This window comes from Ceratotherium simum, chromosome 36 (genome assembly GCF_057802395.1).
Source record: "Ceratotherium simum simum isolate JZ-2026a chromosome 36, ASM5780239v1, whole genome shotgun sequence".
Taxonomy (NCBI): Eukaryota; Metazoa; Chordata; class Mammalia; order Perissodactyla; family Rhinocerotidae; genus Ceratotherium; species Ceratotherium simum.
In genome coordinates this window covers 23,912,946-23,930,213 of record NC_141935.1, presented here as the reverse complement: position 1 = coordinate 23,930,213, position 17,268 = coordinate 23,912,946, and the positions used below count along the sequence as shown (strand labels likewise).

The 17,268-nt window shown below is 41.6% G+C and overlaps 1 protein-coding gene across 3 annotated transcripts in view; it reads left to right on the top strand.

Annotated features, from left to right (window-relative positions):
* The first annotated feature begins 1,121 nt into the window (after positions 1 to 1,121).
* ACBD3 (acyl-CoA binding domain containing 3) overlaps positions 1,122 to 17,268 on the top strand; it is a 40,684-nt gene continuing 24,537 nt past the window's right edge. Inside the window, exon 1 of one of the 3 annotated variants that reach the window (XM_087424426.1) lies at positions 1,122 to 1,445. In XM_087424426.1, the coding sequence (XP_087280552.1) occupies positions 1,160 to 1,445 (286 nt within the window). In that variant the 5' untranslated portion in view covers positions 1,122 to 1,159. The remainder of the gene's footprint in view (positions 1,446 to 17,268) is intronic. The other 2 variants (XM_087424425.1, XM_004439556.2) reach the window with 2 other exon arrangements.

Below are 17,268 nucleotides of genomic sequence, written 5' to 3'. Positions count from 1 at the left end.
ACAAAATTGCCATTGAAGCAGCCAAACAGCCCTGAAATATTATAGCTCAGATGTGAGAAAAACTTTATACAGGTTTTCCCAAATTTGACAATAATCCTAAAAAAGTACACACCAATCTTAGTAAGAAGTTGTGAAGGTGAAACTTATAAACAATAAAAAAAACAAATTTTGACCACCATGCTAAAAAAAAGACTGATCTATTTCCTTTATAGAGAATATTACAAAAATTATCATAGGAAAAGGTGATCACAAGTATGCAGTCAAAAAATATGTGAAAAATGATCATAAATGGTGCCCATCAAGTCTAGAAACTCAGGTGAATACACACAGTGTCGTCAAGGGCATTTTCAATCTCAAAGAAAACAAAATAATTATGTTTCTGGACTTTCGCACACCCTGTAGAAGTGTGTCAGGCAGGTAAAAATGTTATCTTTACGCGTGTGACGTTTGTGAATTTTGTTAACTTTTCCAAATGGCATTTGTGATTTCTTTCTCATTCTAGATACATATTCACTTGCCTACCCAACTTTCTGCTCGTAATTTTTTGTATATTTTTCTTAACGAGGCCCCCACAAATTGCACGAGCTTCAGTTTCTGCAAAACGAGGCTCTGCCGGATGACAATCTCAGAGAAGCCACTGAATTTCTCTGCAGCCTCAGTTTCCCCTTTGGAAAAAAAAAAAAAAGGCATTTGCCCTGCATTTCCTGAGTTGCCGTGAAAACCAAAGAAAAACTGTGGTGGGCAAGAGTCCTGCCAACTACACAAGTCTACAAACGGGAGGGGTCTCCGACCTGGGGGTAGGACCCTGGCCTGTCCGGTCACCCTCCCCGCAGACCCCCGCGGGGCTCGTGCGACCCCGCCCCTCGGACCCCGCAGCCGCTGGCGGAGGGGAGGGGCGGGGGCGGCGGGGGGAGGGGCGGGGGCGGCGGGGGAAGACGCCCACCCGGAAGATCGAGGCCCAGAGGGGCACGGGAGACGGTGGGGGCAGGGCGCTCGGGACCCTGAGAGCCGGGGGCGTGGCGGGTGGCCCCGAGGGGGCGGGGCCCCGGGATCCTCCTCCGCGGCGGAAGTTCCGGTATCGGCGGTGGGGGTCAGAGGTCAGCAGGAAGTCGATACGTGGCCGCCGCCTGTGCCCGCCGAGGAGGCGCAGCAGCCGGAGATGGCGGCGGTGCTGAACGCAGAGCGGCTGGAGGTGTCCGTCGACGGCCTTACGCTCAGCCCGGACCCGGAGGAGCGGCCCGGCGCGGAGGGCGCCCCGCTGCTGCCGCCGCCGCTGCCGCCCCCCTCGCCGCGCGGCGCGGGCTGGGGCGCGGGCGCCGCCGGGGAGCGGCCGGAGCCCGGAGAGGCGGCGGCCGGGGGCGCGGCGGAGGAGGCGCGGCGGCTGGAGCAGCGCTGGGGCTTCGGCCTGGAGGAGCTGTACAGCCTGGCGCTGCGCTTCTTCAAAGGTGAGCCGGGCGGCCCCGGCAGTCCGGTCCCGGCCGGGGTGGCCCTCGGGGCGACGGGACCGGGCCACCCGTGCTGGCCGCGGCGACCGGAGCCCAGCGCCGTCCTTGGGGGCACCCGAAGTTTGTCACCACCCGCTGGGCCACCGGGTCACACCCCTGCAGGGCCTGGAGCCTGGGTTTAGCAGTCGGAGCCCCGCCTCCCCGAGGTGACCAGGGCGTGTTACCTGATTCAGCTTCTCGGGTTTCCACGAGCCGGGGTGGAAGCAGGAGCCCCCTCCCTCCCGGAGGATCCCACCGTCACGTTCCTTTCCCTGCTGCCTACGTCTTGGCGCATCAGACTCCCAGCGATTTTTACCCTTTTTCCATAGTGGAAGAAATCTTTCTATAGGTTCCATAACCTCCCCTTTCCAGTCATTCTGGGGAACCATAAACTCGAATAGGACGTGCTCACCTGGCAGTGTTGATGTGGTAGAGACGAGGAAGTAAAGTCTTAAGCTAATACATCCCCTCTGGCTTGTCAAACCGTAAAGAGAAGGGATGCCCACTCTGTTCTAGCAACTTCTAGATGGTTAAAATTTTACGTTATAAGCAATGTGCAAGAGTGAATTTTCAGAGTAAGGTCTGAAAGAACTCTCTGTGCTTCTCGCAGAATTAATTGTAAAATGTTTCTTAGAGCAAGATTGTGGTGTGTGGATTTTTTGTTGGTTGATTCGCTTAGTCAAATGGTGGTGATACCGGTCACATGATCTTGTCAGTGGGAAAGACTGATGAGAAGCCCTTTAGTTTGATTTAGAGATATTTAGATCTCGTGGGGTGGATGGGCAGGGAGAGACTTCGGCAAATGAAAGTTTAAAAGTGGTTGCTAGGTTCCGTATACATTCCAGAACAGCATATTTATGACACTCCTCCCGGAGGGAGTACCATTTGGAGTACATATTTTACTAGCTGAAGTCGAGTAGTTCAAACTGCTCAAAAGTTATTTGTTTTCTCTCAAAATAACTTTAATTGTGCCAGGTAATGAAGGTCTCTCTTTTATAAAATGTCCAGAGCATTTGGTCTTTCCACGTTCATTGCATTTTTTATTAAAAAGTTTACCCTTGAAATATTCATCATCATTGTCCAATGAGTTCAGCCCTCTGTGCACCAGCTAGCTTGGGGACTTGGTAACGGCTAATGGGTTTTGAATCACTTGACCCTTAGGTCACTGGCTTGAATTTAGAGTTTCCTGTGGTGATGATACAGGACAACTTATATAAAAACCAGGTGGTTTCTGAACAATTCATATAACTACATTGCACCTTAAATTTCTTTTCTTGGAACTTATTTTTCCAGTGTTCAATAAGATTAAAGTATATCATAGCAGAAGAATGTGTAAGAATAGAAAAGAACCAACTTCTAATCCTAGCTTTTGCCACGTGACTAACAAAAAAATAAATGGGTAATTTCATCTTTTGAGTCTGTCTTATTTGAAAATAGTAGTAATATCGTCTTTGAAACATTAGAACACTATATAGGGCCGGCCCCGTGGCTTAGCGGTTAAGTGCGCGTGCTCCGCTGCTGGCGGCCCGGGTTCGGATCCCAGGCGCGCACCGACGCACCGCTTCTCCGGCCATGCTGAGGCCGCGTCCCACATACAGCAGCTGGAAGGATGTGCAGCTATGACATACAACTATCTGCTGGGGCTTTGGGGGGAAAAATAAATAAATAAAATCTTTAAAAAAAAAAGAACACTATATAATGTACAATAAACTTAGCATAGCTTTGGGAGTCAGGAAGCCCTGGATTCTATTTATGGTGTAAACTCCTAGACAATTAACTTTCCTCTTCCAGACTCAGTTTCCATATATATATGGAAAATATATATGAGCTGGATTAGATGAAATTTGACATCTCAGATTTAAGATTTAGTGATCTAAACCTAACGTTATTTTAACATGTTGGTTGAGTAGTAGGACTCCTGGGGGAACCTGTCATTTGGGGGCCTAGTTATCGGCCACCTTAGAGGAAAAAAGCTGCATTGATAGGTATGGTTCACTCAGTTCCTGGGTTAAGCTTTCAGGGCACTATCCAGGTACTTAAAAGGAGAAATAGTGGTGTAGCAATTAAAAGCTCCCTTTCTGCGTGGATCATTATATAGTTAGCGATGAAGAGGCTATCAGTGTATGAGATACCTACCTGGGGAGAACACAAAAAAAGAAGGATGGAAAAGCAGTCAGAAGGATTATGGGAAGTGGGGTGAGTCAAGCATTGCTGCCTTTGTTTTAATGTGTGAATTTTTTCAGTGTTAATACTTGACATTTTTATCAATCTTGCAAGATAGATAGATCACTACTTGGTGGTTTTGTACTAGTATCTCACAAGAATTAGAAATAACATTACATTTTATCTTCCACTGTGGAATAAATAAGAATCTGGAAAACATGGATATCTTTTTCCATGGAAAATAACTTGGATTGGGAATCAAAAGCTCTGTTTCTCATTCCATCTCTGTGACAGTGGTCACAGGCCAGTGACTGAACCCATTATGTCAACTGCCTACCCTCTTAATTTTATCAAGATAAAAGTAAAATAATAGATGACAATATGGGCAAATGTAAGTTAGCGTTTTACCATCTAAACTTCAGACATTGTTGAATCCTTGTTATGGGTCAAGTTTTATGTTAGTTTACCACTGTAAGTGACATTCCCTTTTGCTAGTAAGGAACTTAGAGTCCAGAAGAGGAGTTAAAGACGCAGTGACAACTGCAGTACAATGTGGAGGATCCAGGGAGCAGGTGCCATTCCAGAGAGGGGGGAAGGCAGGAGCAGTGAAAGGGCGAGGCATGTGTGTCTGGGAAATGGCGAATAGGGAGTAGTTTGATGGAGAGAGCTAGGAAGGGAGGTTGGTGTCAGATGGGTGGAAGGACTTGAATGCTGTTGTAAATAGCCTTTTTCTCAGTAGACAGTGAGGAACCATTGAAGGTTTTTAAAGGGAGGAGCAAAGTTGTCCAGTTCTAGTTTAGCAAGGCTAAGCTGGTTTTCTTATCTCTTTGGGTAAGGACTAAACTGGTTGGCTTTGTTATAGCCTTTATACTTCTTGGATGGAGTTAACCTGGGGAGTTGTATTTTGGTTTTTAGGGTTCTTGGTGAATTTTTCCTTCTCTAATGCTTTATTACCTCATTAGATTAAGCTGGTAGATGATTGCATCAATTTAAAATTCCCGAGTTATAATTGCCACCAGTTATTGGGCTGATGTTCACTAAACGTCACGCACTTTATTTAATCCTGCATAAGCCCCTCAGTGAGGGTATTGTCCTGGCTTCTTAGTGGAGGAACTTGCCCCAGGCCCCTCAGTTACTATTAGTAAGAGGCAGGATTGGTTCTGTCTCTGTCACTCCAAAGGCAGCTCTTCCCACTACAGGAGATGCAAAGCAGTTAGGAACCGTGCTTTTTCGTGTGTGTGTGTGTGTGGAAGATCAGCTCTGAGCGAACATCCATGCTTTTTCCATGCTTTTTCGTGTGTGTGTGTGTGTGTGTGTGTGTGTGTGGAAGATCAGCTCTGAGTGAACATCCATGCCAGTCCTCCTCATTTTGCTGAGGAAGACTGGCCCTGGGCTAACATCCGTGCCCATCTTCCTCCACTTGATGTGGGACGCCGCCACAGCATGGCCTGACAAGCGGTGCGTTGGTGCGCGCCCAAGATCCGACACGGCCGCCAGCAGCGGAGCACGTGAACTTAGCCGCTACGCCCCGGGGCCGGCTGGGAACCCTGCTTTTTCTGATGGTGTTCTGAGGAGAATGTTCAAAACTGCCTACCCTATTGCCTTTTCACGTTTTGGAATTTCTTTAATATATTTGCTTGAAAATATTAAGGGCTAAGAGAAAGATTCATATTATTTTTCTATACATGATCACTTTATCACGAGTCTCTTCAGATACTGGAAAAGTGAGAGAGAACCATCTACTCTGAGTTCCTACATAACATTGCTGTCAGGTTTGAAATTTTGAATGAAGTGGGGAAAAAATCACCTCCAAATATTGATATGCTAAATCCCATTGCTACTAATACAGTATTAGAGCTTTTGGGAGGCCTGCATTTAGCTGATGTAATGATTTTTGTTTTACTCTTGTAAATTGAAAATGGATTTGTTAATTCATTAGCGATTGGAAAATGGTGATATTCTAATTGTCTTTCCTTCACCAGCGTTCTTTTCCTCATATACTATTTGGTTTGGGGTTCAAGTTCCAATAGGAAAGAAAAGATCGATGCTTCTTTCCCTTGATTTATTAGTTTTCAAAAGAATGAGTTGTTTCCCTAGCAGCCTCAAAAGGTGATAAAGTTTTTTAATGTCATTATGTACTCGAGTTTTTAAACATACTTGATTTTTAAAACAAATTTTTTTTATCTCTTGTTGTTCTTGATATGCCATCTTCAGCAAGTGGGAGCCTCATCAGATTGGCTCCTGAGTTCATTTGACATGACTTGTAGTCTTCTGTAGCTTCCTTGCTATCTGGTATGATGAGATAGTCCAGGTTCGTCTTATATGGTTTCTGCCTCAGCAGGAATCAGCCATTTCTCCAAGGAGACATGGTTACTTTTAGTGGGAATTGGCATTTGAAGAGCTATAATCTAGGCAGTGGGAGTGGGTGCTCATTGCTACTGGATTGGTCATTATTTCTAGGCCTTTTCAGTAGACAGATCTAGGGTATGTTGTATGAGGGGATTATTTTTGAGGGTGTGATATGTAAAAGGAAGCTGTAGTTGAATTTGGAGGAACTTAAGTGTTGGACTCAGTTTTTTTATGGAATTGTTAATGCATTTCCGCTAGCATTGCTGTTGATTACACTCAATTATATTACTGATAGCAGAGAAGCAATTATATGGACGTGCTGAAATGGTTCCATTTTCTTTTGTTTTCTTTAAATATATGCATGTACAAGAACTTTTACTACTGGCTCCATTAATGTTTTAAAATACTGTATAGCTGTAATTTATTCTTTGGTAACATATATAATTAGTGCGTGCCTCGTGGACTTAAGTGTTGTGTAGCCTCAGATAATTTCAAGTTTAATTGTTACTATTAAACATCTATTTTGAGTTTGTTTTTCCCTTCTTTCTTTATTGTCTTCACCTTTAGACATAAGTGTGTAGTAGTATAGGAGGACATAGAGACCTAAGAGACAGTTATAAGAAAGAAAATTATAGCCACCAAGAATATTAATACCTCTCAGGCATCTGTTTTTCTTGTTTTTTGTTTTTGTGAGGAAGATCAGCCCTGAGCAAACATCCGATGCCAGTCCTCCTTTTTTTTGCTGAGGAGGATTGGCCCTGGGCTAACATCTGTGCCATCTTCCTCTACTTTATATGGGATGCCGCCACAGCATGACTTGACAAATGGTGTGTCAGTCCGCACCCAGGATCTGAACTTGTGAAACCCGGGCTGCCAAAGCAGAGCACGTGCACTTCACCACCACGCCACCAGGCTGGCCCCAAACATCGTTTTTTTTAAATTTGCTAATTCATACTAAATTTGAGCTGAACTAAAATTTTCCTTTGAAAATTGGATTCAAGGATATGTTTATATACGTGTTTTTATATGTATATATATTTTTTTAATATAAGTGAAGCCAGATACCTGAGAGTTACTGTAAATATTCAATAAGATTATCTTTTGACCTTGTTCCCAACATAGACATAGATGAAAAAAAAAGTTAATATTGTCAATTAGCTTTTTTCTTGTTTAACCTGAGGGGTGACTCAAGGATCACAAGGATTTATGAGCTTGTTTTACAGAAGGAAGAGAATGCTCTCAAGGAAGTTACAATCCCCAGATAACTAGCCCCCAGCTGCTGTGGATGCCCAGAAGTCAGATTGCTCAAGGGCTTCCCTGGAGTGCGTGGATTGCCCCCTTGTTTCTCCGGAACTCCTCCTGCCACACTTCTGAGCTCTATAAAACCCCCTGCTTTCTTATCTTGTGGAGGTGTATTTGAGAGAACTTATCCTCCCACCTTCTCATTTTGAGCAATTTTTTTGTGTGTGTGAGGAAGATTGGCCCTGAGCTAACATCTATGCCAGTCTTCCTCTATTTTGTATGTGGGATGCCACCACAGCATGGCTTGATGAGCGGTGTGTAGGTCTGCGCCCGGGATCTGAACCCGTAAACCCCTGGGCTGCCAAAGCAGAGCGCGTGAACTTAACCACTACGCCACTGGGCCAGCCCCTAGTTTTGGGCAATTTGAATAAACCTTTCTCCATCTCCAAGCACTGATGTCTCAGTGATTGGCTTGCTACACGTTGGGCACATGAGCTTGAGATAAAGAGGTTCGGTATCAGTTTTGGTGAGCCAGCCAGGAGTCTTGTGCCGGTGGCTTGACGGCCCCAGTTGGGGTTCGAGTGGTTGGTGATCCCCAGCAGCTACCTGGACGTCTTTGCCTGGGGGACTGCCTCTGCCACTCTGTCTTTCCCACCGGCGTTGGCCGCTCTTGGCGCAGTGCTCGCTTGGAGTGGAGAAACACATTGGACTACAGTCTGCTTTGGGTTTTGCATTTGCTGGGTGAGTTGCCAGGACACGCATGGTCGTAAATTCCCTGTCTCTCCTTTTGCATTTTGTGTGATTGGAAAGGAGGGCCCCTTGTTTGGGAGAGATCTAGGGGATTGTTGGACTTCACCTTGTGTTTTTGTCCTATAGCAGTTGGATTTTGTCTTCGTGTGGGTGCATTTGTCTTGTGTGTGAGTCAGCTATGGGGAATACTAATTCGATCCACACCTGTAGCCCCATGGGCTACATTCTCCAAAATCGAGTGACTTATAGCTATGAGCCCATGAAAAAGGAAAAAGGTGATATTCTTTTATAACACCACATGGCCACGATATTCTTTAGACTTCAGAGAAAATGGCCAGGCAATGGATCTTTAAATTGGAAAAACTTCTAAATTGGAAAAACTTCTAAATTGGAAAAATTTTTAGAGAGCTCTCATCATAATTGTTTTATTGGTACCTGTGAAAAGACCACTAAATATAGGTTTGTCTACCCTTGGCTTCTTATTACAGAGAAACCAAAAGATACTTGGATCTATTAGTAAACATGTCTTATAAAGATTGTACTATGAAGTAACATGTTTCCAGAAATTATAAAAAGTATTTATAAATTTGCCAAGCCACAGAATGCTAATGTAAAAGGCAGTTTATAATAGCTTACTTCTTAGTTTTCACCAAAAATTAAGGTTTCTAAGGGCTAAAAATTCTAATTAATATATGTGATTGAAGCTACTAAAATTAATAGAGAAACAAAGATCTTTGTATTCAAGGGAAGTAAGATATATGTTTTCACTAAAGGTATAAGAAATAAAGATATTTTTGTTTGTTAAAAAAGATTATAGAAAGTTTGTGGAAGAAAAACTCTGAGAAAAGAATTTTGTACAGGGTCAAGTTGGCTAAGATTAAAATGAATTCAGGTAAGTTAATGAATTTTAATATCACAAGTAAGCTGGTACAAAATTAGAATTTGGTTTTTTTTCCTTCTCTTAAAAGGATAATTTTCTTAAACTTTTAGTCTGCTCATGATAAAGATTTTTATGATTATAATTTTTATGACTTTTTGTTTGAAATGTTGCTGATTTTTTAAATGTTTTGTTTTTCCAGATTTAAGGAAAACTTTTTCTCTTTTCTCTTAAGCTAACTATGACTTACAGCAATTTGGTACATTATACCTTTGTAAGCAGAATTGGAACATTTACCTTTTTCTCCCTACCTGATCCCCCCCAGAATTTGGAAACTCTTAGTATTATTTTCGTGGCAGTATAGTTATTTGTATAAGTTCAATAAGAATCTGTTCTCCTTATAGTAGGACACAATTGGAAACATTGGTTATATTACCAAAGGTGTGAGTGGAATGTCATATTTGAGAAAAACATGCATAGACTCAGATATGACCAGACAGCTTTTGAGGAGCCTTTGTTGACTTTATAGAGTAAAGCCACTTGGAAGTATTGGCCTGGTGCCTTGCTTACATGGTTCCCAAAAACCTTACCAGGTGAGTAAAGAAGGTTGCTTCCCTGGCAGGTGCAAAGAACTTGAGGATATTTTGGGGAATCTCAAGAGAAGAGAGGAATTCACCCAAATCTGTAGGTACTACAGGCAGAGTCTCATGACAAGACCTTGGCTTTCCTGGCCTCTAGAGGCCTTTAAAGTTCAATCTGAGATTCCTTATAAAAAGTTCCAGCTAAGCAGATTTAAAAGAGCCTATATGATCAATTGCTATTCTTGCTGTACTTATGTAAATAATTGGGCCAAGCCAAACAGTCTTAATTTGGCTATCCTTGGTAAAAATGAGGGTGATTTTATTTTGGCATTTAAAAATTATTTATTGAGGTCATATTGGTTTATAACATTGTGTAATTTCAGGTGTATATTATTATGTATCAGTTTCTGTATAGACTCCATTGTGCTCACCACCAATAGTCTAGTTTTTATCCATCACCATACATGTGTGCCCCTTTCCTCCTTTTGCCGGCCCCCCACTTCCCCTCTGGTAACCATTAATCTGTTCTCTTTATCCATGTGTTTGTTTATCTTCCACATATAAGTGAAATCGTTTGGTGTTTGTCTTTCTTTCTGGCTTATTTCACTTAACATAATACCCAAAATGAGGGAGATTTTAGAGAGAAAAATTATGTTTTGGTAGACACTATAATACATACTTGTAGACATTAGATTCTAGTTCTTGTGTGTGTGTGTGTGTGTGTGTGTGTGTGTGTGTGAGAGAGAGAGAGGAAGATTAGCCCTGAGTTAACATCCGTTGCCAATCCTCCTCTTTTTACTGAGGAAGATTGGCCCTGGGCTAACATCCGTGCCTATCTTCCTCTACTTCAGATGTGGGATGCCTGCCACAGTATGGCTTGACAAGCAGTGCATTGATCTGCGCCCGGGATCTGAACCAGCGAACCCTGGGCTGCCGAAGCAGAGTGCGTGAACTTAACCACTACGCCACCAGCGTGGCCCCGTAGATTCTAGTTCTGTAAATTGTCTTTGAGGTTTTTGTTTTCTGTCTGTAAACTGGCTATTATGCTTCCTTGTTGACTTTGACACCCAAGCCTGGAGGAACAATTGGATTATTAGAATTTCTCAGATGTTGGCAAAGGCAAGTAATCTTTCTAGAGGTTGGATATGTCATCACAAACCTTATAAAGTGCATGACTGAGGATCCCTTGATAATTCCAGTTTATAATATCTAGACTGATTTTCAGGACTGTTCTCTTGGATTCCCCAAGGGATTAGATCTGTTCTTCAGGGACTATTAAAATTTGGGTTGTCTGTACTTCTTATCCTTCTGGCCCGATATTTGATGATAAAATGTGCTTTTAGATGTTCTACTAAAACTGTTGAACAAGGTGCAAAAATTCTAATAATGCAAAATGCAAAATATAACCTGGTACTCGAGAGTATTTTCAATCTCAGGTTGAAAAATTTCATTCCCCAGTTTCCCCATCTTTGTCCCTTTTCAGCAGGAAGTAGCCAGAACGATCAACACCCCGCTTCCTACAAGAATGAAGAAGGGAAAAAAGACAGTGAGGATTGAAGTTGGTACCGAGGGTTACTGTAAATATTCAATAAGATTATCTTTCCACCTTGTTCCCAGCACAGACGTAGATGAAGTTAACCTTGTCAGTTAGCTGTTTTCTTGTTTACCCTGAGGGGTGACTCAAGGGTCACAAGGATTTATGAGCTTGTTTCACAGAAGAAAGAGAATGCCTTCAGTTATGATCACCAGATAACCAGCCCCCAGCTGCAGTTGACACTCAGAAGTCAGATTGCCCAAGGGCTTATCTGGAGTGAAAGGAACAGGACTTCCCCTTTGTTTCTCCAGAAAGCCTCCTGCCAAGCCCCCTTAACTCTGTAAAACCCCCTGCTTTCTTCTCTTGTGAAGGTGGATTTGAGAGAACCTATCCTCCCACCTTCTCATTTTGGCCAGTTTGAATAAACCTTTCTCCATGTCCAAGCACTGGTATTTCAGTGATTGGCATGCTGTGCATTGGGCACACCAATTTGAGGTTAAGAAGTTCCGTATCATAAGTGCTTTTAACATTTGCCTGAGGCCTCCCTTTTATTTACCACACACACAGAAAAGTACTCAAATCCTAAGTGTATAGCTTGATGAATTTTCACAAAGTGAACACACTCTGGTAGCCAACACCCAGGAGGAGATAATGTTTACTTTTATCAATTAACTAAAATGAGAGCTACCCTGGCTCAGTATTTAGGAAGTTGAGCTCCAGAGTCAACACTGCCTGGGGTACTCTTTCCTATTTCTGTCACTCAGTTGTGTAAACTCTGTGTCTTCATTTTACTCAAAGAGTTGTTGTAAGAATTATAAGAAATTATGTATATAAACTCCTAGCAGAATACCTGGCAATTGGTATTCTGTGGCTGCTTGTGTTGTTGGAGAGGTTTCCAAGAATACATTATGGGATATGTTGAATTAATGGGGGAAAAAAGTCCACTTTTATTAAGTACATGCCAGGCAGTTTCCACAATGTTTTGTATTTATTGGCTCAGAAACACTGCATTGTATTATACTTTCTTATAAGTAGTATAAAAATTTATCAATCGGGTTTTTTCTCCATCCAACATGGGGGAGATATAGTTTTAATTTTAAAGTTTCTAAAAGATGGATTTTATTCAAAGTATATTTTCTGTGAGGCAGCAGTGTTATAGATAGGCCATGAAGGAAAACAGATTTGATATTAGGCTGCTTTGGTGCAAATATAGTAACTAGGATGAGGGTAGGGAGAGGTGGGCCTGCTCTCTTCTGCAGGGATCAGACAACACTGGATAGATACTGCTTTTAGTTTAAGGCATCATCCTTTAGGGTTAAAGACAAAATGGAGCTCATTCAGAAGAGAGCAACTTGTATAATGTGGGAATTCAAATCCCTGCCCTCATTATCATAATAGCTGCTGTTTAGTCAGTGTCTGCTCTGTGCAGGCACTGTACCAAGACTTTGGAACAGGCTATTTCTAACCCTCACAAGAACCCTAAGGAGAAGTTATTATCTCCATCTTATTGATAACAGAACTGGGGCTCAGAAAGGTTAAAACACCTGCCCGTGTTATATATTTAGTAAATAGCAGAGCTGGGATTTAAATGTAGGTCTTTGGGAGGTATGAATGAATAAGCTGGGGATGTTTTGCCTAGAGAACAGAGAACTCAGGGCAAACATGATGGGTATTTTGAGCTTTTTTGAGGTCTGATCTGTTAGATGTGTTTTATTTAATGCTGAGGACTAGAAATAGACCCCTGGACAGAAATGAGAGAGATCAACTCAGAATAAAGAACTAAAAATCACAGTTATCCAAAGGTGGAATAGACTGCTTTGGGACAGTGTGTTCTCATCACCAGGAAGTATTCAAGCATAAGTTAGAATTGCTAGATTAGATATGCTTTGATTCCTTTATCATAATCTTTTGTGTATCTACTATAGGTTTTTTCTCTGTGGTTACCAGGAGGCTTATATAAAATATTTTATAGTTATACTAGTTTAAGCTGATAACTTCTGTAGCATACAGAAACTCTACACTCCTCCCTCCCTCACATTTTAGGTTATGGATGTTACAATTTACATCTTTTTTATCTGTGTATCCAATAACAAATTATTGTAGGCCAACTGGATATATAGAGGGGATTTGACCTTTGGTTGTGCAATTCAGTCACCTATCTTTAATATCCTTTCCAACCCATAGATTTTATAGCTTTCATTTCATCAAATAAAGGCTGGAAGAGACATTGAAATAATTTGTTACCTCCCTCTACGTTTACCTCTGGAGAGAAGAGAAAAATATGATTTCTCTGTAAACTTATTCTAGCAGTTGAAGTGTGAGACCAATAACCTTTTGTATAATTAATTTCAGATGGAAGGCACTTAATCTTTCAGAGCTTTGGGCTTGGTAACTGTGATTATAAAGATGTTATCAAATTATTTGTGCTGTCTTAGAACTGTAAAGTTAAATACTTATATTTTAATAAGAACATAATCTAGAAGCCGTTTCTATTTTTAATTGCTTGGGAAAGTGTGTTTTGTGTCTTGTATTAGTTTCCTATTTCTCCTGTAACACCTTACCACAAATTGAATGGCTTAAAGCAACGCGCGTGGTCTTACAGTTCTGGAGGTCAGAAGTTCAAAATGGGTCTCACTGGGTTAAAATCAAGGTGTCAGCAGAGATGTGCTCCTTCTGGAGGCTCTAGGGAGGAATCTGTTGCCTTGCCTTTTCCAGCTTCCAGCGGCCACCTGCATGCTTTAGCTTGTGGCCTCTACCTCTATCTTCATAGCTAGCAGTGTAACATCTTCAAATCTCCCTCTGACTTGTCTTTCTCCCCTTCCAATTTTAAGGACCCTTGTGATGATTACATTGGGCCCACGTGGGTAGTCCAGGATATGATCAGCTGCCATCTTAATTCCCCCTTTTCATGTAAACTAACATTCACAGGTTCTCGGGATTAGGATGTGGACATTTTGGGGGCTATTATTCTGCCTGCGCCATATGTCATGTCTTATGAATTGATTACTGAAATTGAGCATATGAGTTTACTCATTTTACCTTTTTATCAAAGTGGAAACTAAAGCAATTTAAAAGGTCAAGTTGTGGGCCGGCCCCGTGGCGTAGCGGTTAAGTGCTCGCGCTCCACTACTGGCGGCCCGGGTTCGGATCCCGGGCGCGCCCCGACGCACCACTCTTCCGGCCATCCTGAGGCCGCATCCCACATACAGCGACTAGAAGGATGTGCAACTATGACACACAACTATCTACTGGGGCTTTGGGGAAAAAAAGGAGGAGGATTGGCAATAGATGTTAGCTCAGAGCCGGCCTTCCTCAGCAAAAAGAGGAGGATTAGCATGGATGTTAGCTCAGGGCTGATCTTCCTCACAAAAAAAAAAAAAGGTCAAGTTGTACTATAGAAGTTATAATGAAAAATAGCTGTCCTCTGTCTCTTTTTTTCCCATCTCTAAGACCCTCTCCCCTGAGGCAACCATTTTCTATTATTTTAACTGTTTCTTCTGTCATTTATCTCCGTTTTCCTGCTGCTGTTTTAACTTTTAAGGAAAAATTCTAACTTACATATGTGTTTCTTCCTCCTTCCCTCTTCCCAAACTCCTAATTTTATGATACCATATTTTGTGATTAAATCAATGTCAGTTCATATTTTATTCATAGTCAGGAGAGATCACGCACTTTGATTATATTTTGGTTCTTCTGCAAACTCTGTCTTTCGAATAGAGGCAATTACTATTTGTTTTCTTTGTCCTTAGGTGAACTTTTTTTTAAAGACATCTCTCCTAGATGTCCTTAAATTCTTGGTCCAGTCTGTGCTTTCTGTCTTCTGAGTCTCCTGCCCAGCTGTCATCCTGGAAATTGCCTTCTCTCTGTGGTGTTGGATTCCCTTGTCCCTGAATCCCTTATTTTCCATGGTGCTGGTGGTGGTGGTTATTTATTCCCTTACTTTGAAAGTGCACACCTCCAGTAGCTTCTTGAGAAAAGAGTGCATGGGAAGTAAAATTTTTGAGACTTTGCCTTTTTAAAAACTTATTTATTTTTACTGTCGCATATGATGGGGCATAAAAACTAGGTTGGAAATAATTACCTCCCCTGCCCCGAATTTCAAGGTATTATTCTGTTGTTTTCTAGCTTTCAGTATTCATACTCTTAAGTCTGTAGTTATTTCATTCTTGACCCTGTGTATATGACCTGTTTTTCTAGAAGTTTTTAGAATTTTCTCCTTATCTCCAGTGTTCAGAAATTTCTCAGTTATTGCCTTTTTGTTTATTATTTTAGTGATTGTGCTGAACATTTGGTAGTCTTTTCAGTTTGTAAGCTTGTATCCTTCATTTCTGGGAAATTTTCTTGTATTATTTCTTTGGTAATTTCTTTTCTTTTTTTTGTTTTCACTCTGGTACCGTTAATATTCATATATTGGATCTTCTAGATGGAACTTCTAGTTCTCTTATCTTTTCCATCTTTGTGTTTTTGCTCTGTTTTCTAGGAGAGAGCCTCAACTCTATTTTCTAACCTATTAAAGATTATTTTTGTAATTCTGTTTTTGCATTTTTAATTTTCAAGAGTTTTTATTCTCTGAGTGGTGTTTCTTTCTAGTACTTTGCTTTGCTTCATGGACACATTAGCTTCTGTCTCTGAGGTTATTAAATAAAAATTTTAATTTTTCCTTTTTAAAAAAATTTTTAGACTTTCTTTTCCCGTGTTGGAAGCTTTTTCACATGTCTGGTGATCCTTGGGTATTCATTTGTGTTAAAGGGTAAAGCACTGAACAGCTTATTGTAACCTTGAGTGGAGCCTCTATTGTAAGGTGATGAGGCAGAGGTTTCATAGGGGAACCCTCAGACATAAGTGTCTTTCAAATATTTGTAAGGCTTATCTTTGGAGCTAGTTTTTCATGAAAAATACTGGTATCTCCTGCCTGGAATGTATGAACCTAGTTGCCAGCATTCAGAAACTAGGCAGGAGAAGGGAGCTGAGGGGGGTTGTTTACCATTTACTAGGGAAACTTTTGTTTTCATTTCTCTCTGGTTTTAGTCCTGCAGTTCACTCCTAGCCCAGTGTCCTCTCGTCTAGAGCATCTGTGATTCATGTTCCCTAGTAAACATCCAGCCCTCTGCTGAAGTAGGGGCAAATATGCCTGCTTGGGGTTGCCAAACACAATGTGAGGGAGGCTTACCTGCTTTTTAGAGAGATTTTAAACCAAAGCTCCTGTTTTTATCTAGACTTTAGCTTTTAAAGAACCTGGAACCTTCCAATTCCTGAACCTTTCTAGGATTCTCTAAACTGGCTTCCTTATTCCTCTTAGTGGGGTTGCACTGAGCATCAGAGGTAATTGTGTGTACTCAGTCCAGCAAGTTTAACTGGAAGTTTATATGTTTTCTGTACTTTTAATTATATTTGAATTTTTTTTTTTTTTTTTTTTTTTTTTTTTGGTGAGGAAGATCAGCCCTGAGCTAACATCTGCCAGTCCTCCTCTTTTTTTGCTGAGCAAGACTGGCCCTGGGCTAACATCTGTGCCCATCTTCCTCTACTTTGTATGGGACGCCGCCACAGCATGGCTTGACAAGCGGTGTGTTGGTGTGCGCCCGGGATCCAAACCAGCGAACCCTGGGCCGCCGCAGCAGAGTGTGTGCACTTAACCACTTGCGCCACCAGGCCAGCCCCTAATTATATTTGAATTTTTAAAAATATCTGGAAATTATTTGGCTTTTGAGTTTACTACTTCTCTGTCTACTCCAGGGTCAGCAAACTTTTCCTATACAGGGCCAGATAGTAAATATTTTAGGCTTTAAGGGCCACATATGGTCTGTATTTGTGTTCTGTTTTTTTGTTTGTCTGTTTTTGCTTTTTGTTGTTGTCTACAATCCTGAAGAAATGTAAAAATCATTCTTAGCTCACAGGTCTTATAAAAAGAGCTGTGGGCAGAGTTGGTCCAGTTTAACGCCAATCCGTGCTTTAGTCTGTCTCCTTTAGGTAAAATAGATTTTTAGCCTGACTTTTATTGGTCTTCCATTTTATAGAAAATGAACATTTTTTATAATTGTTGCTGGACAAATGCCAACAAGTGATCGGTTTCAGTCCATTTGATTGAGAATGGCTAGCTTTACAGTCATACTTCTCTAGGTAGAAGTAATTGTTTTCCACTTCTCCTTGATGTGTTTGCACACTTGCACCAAGAAGATACTCGGCAGCTTTTTTCCGAGCGTCATTTGTGTTTGTTTTCTTTGGTTGCTATAGAAAGCAGAATTCCAAAATGGATTGAATTAAATAACTGTAATGATTAACTCTCTGAGT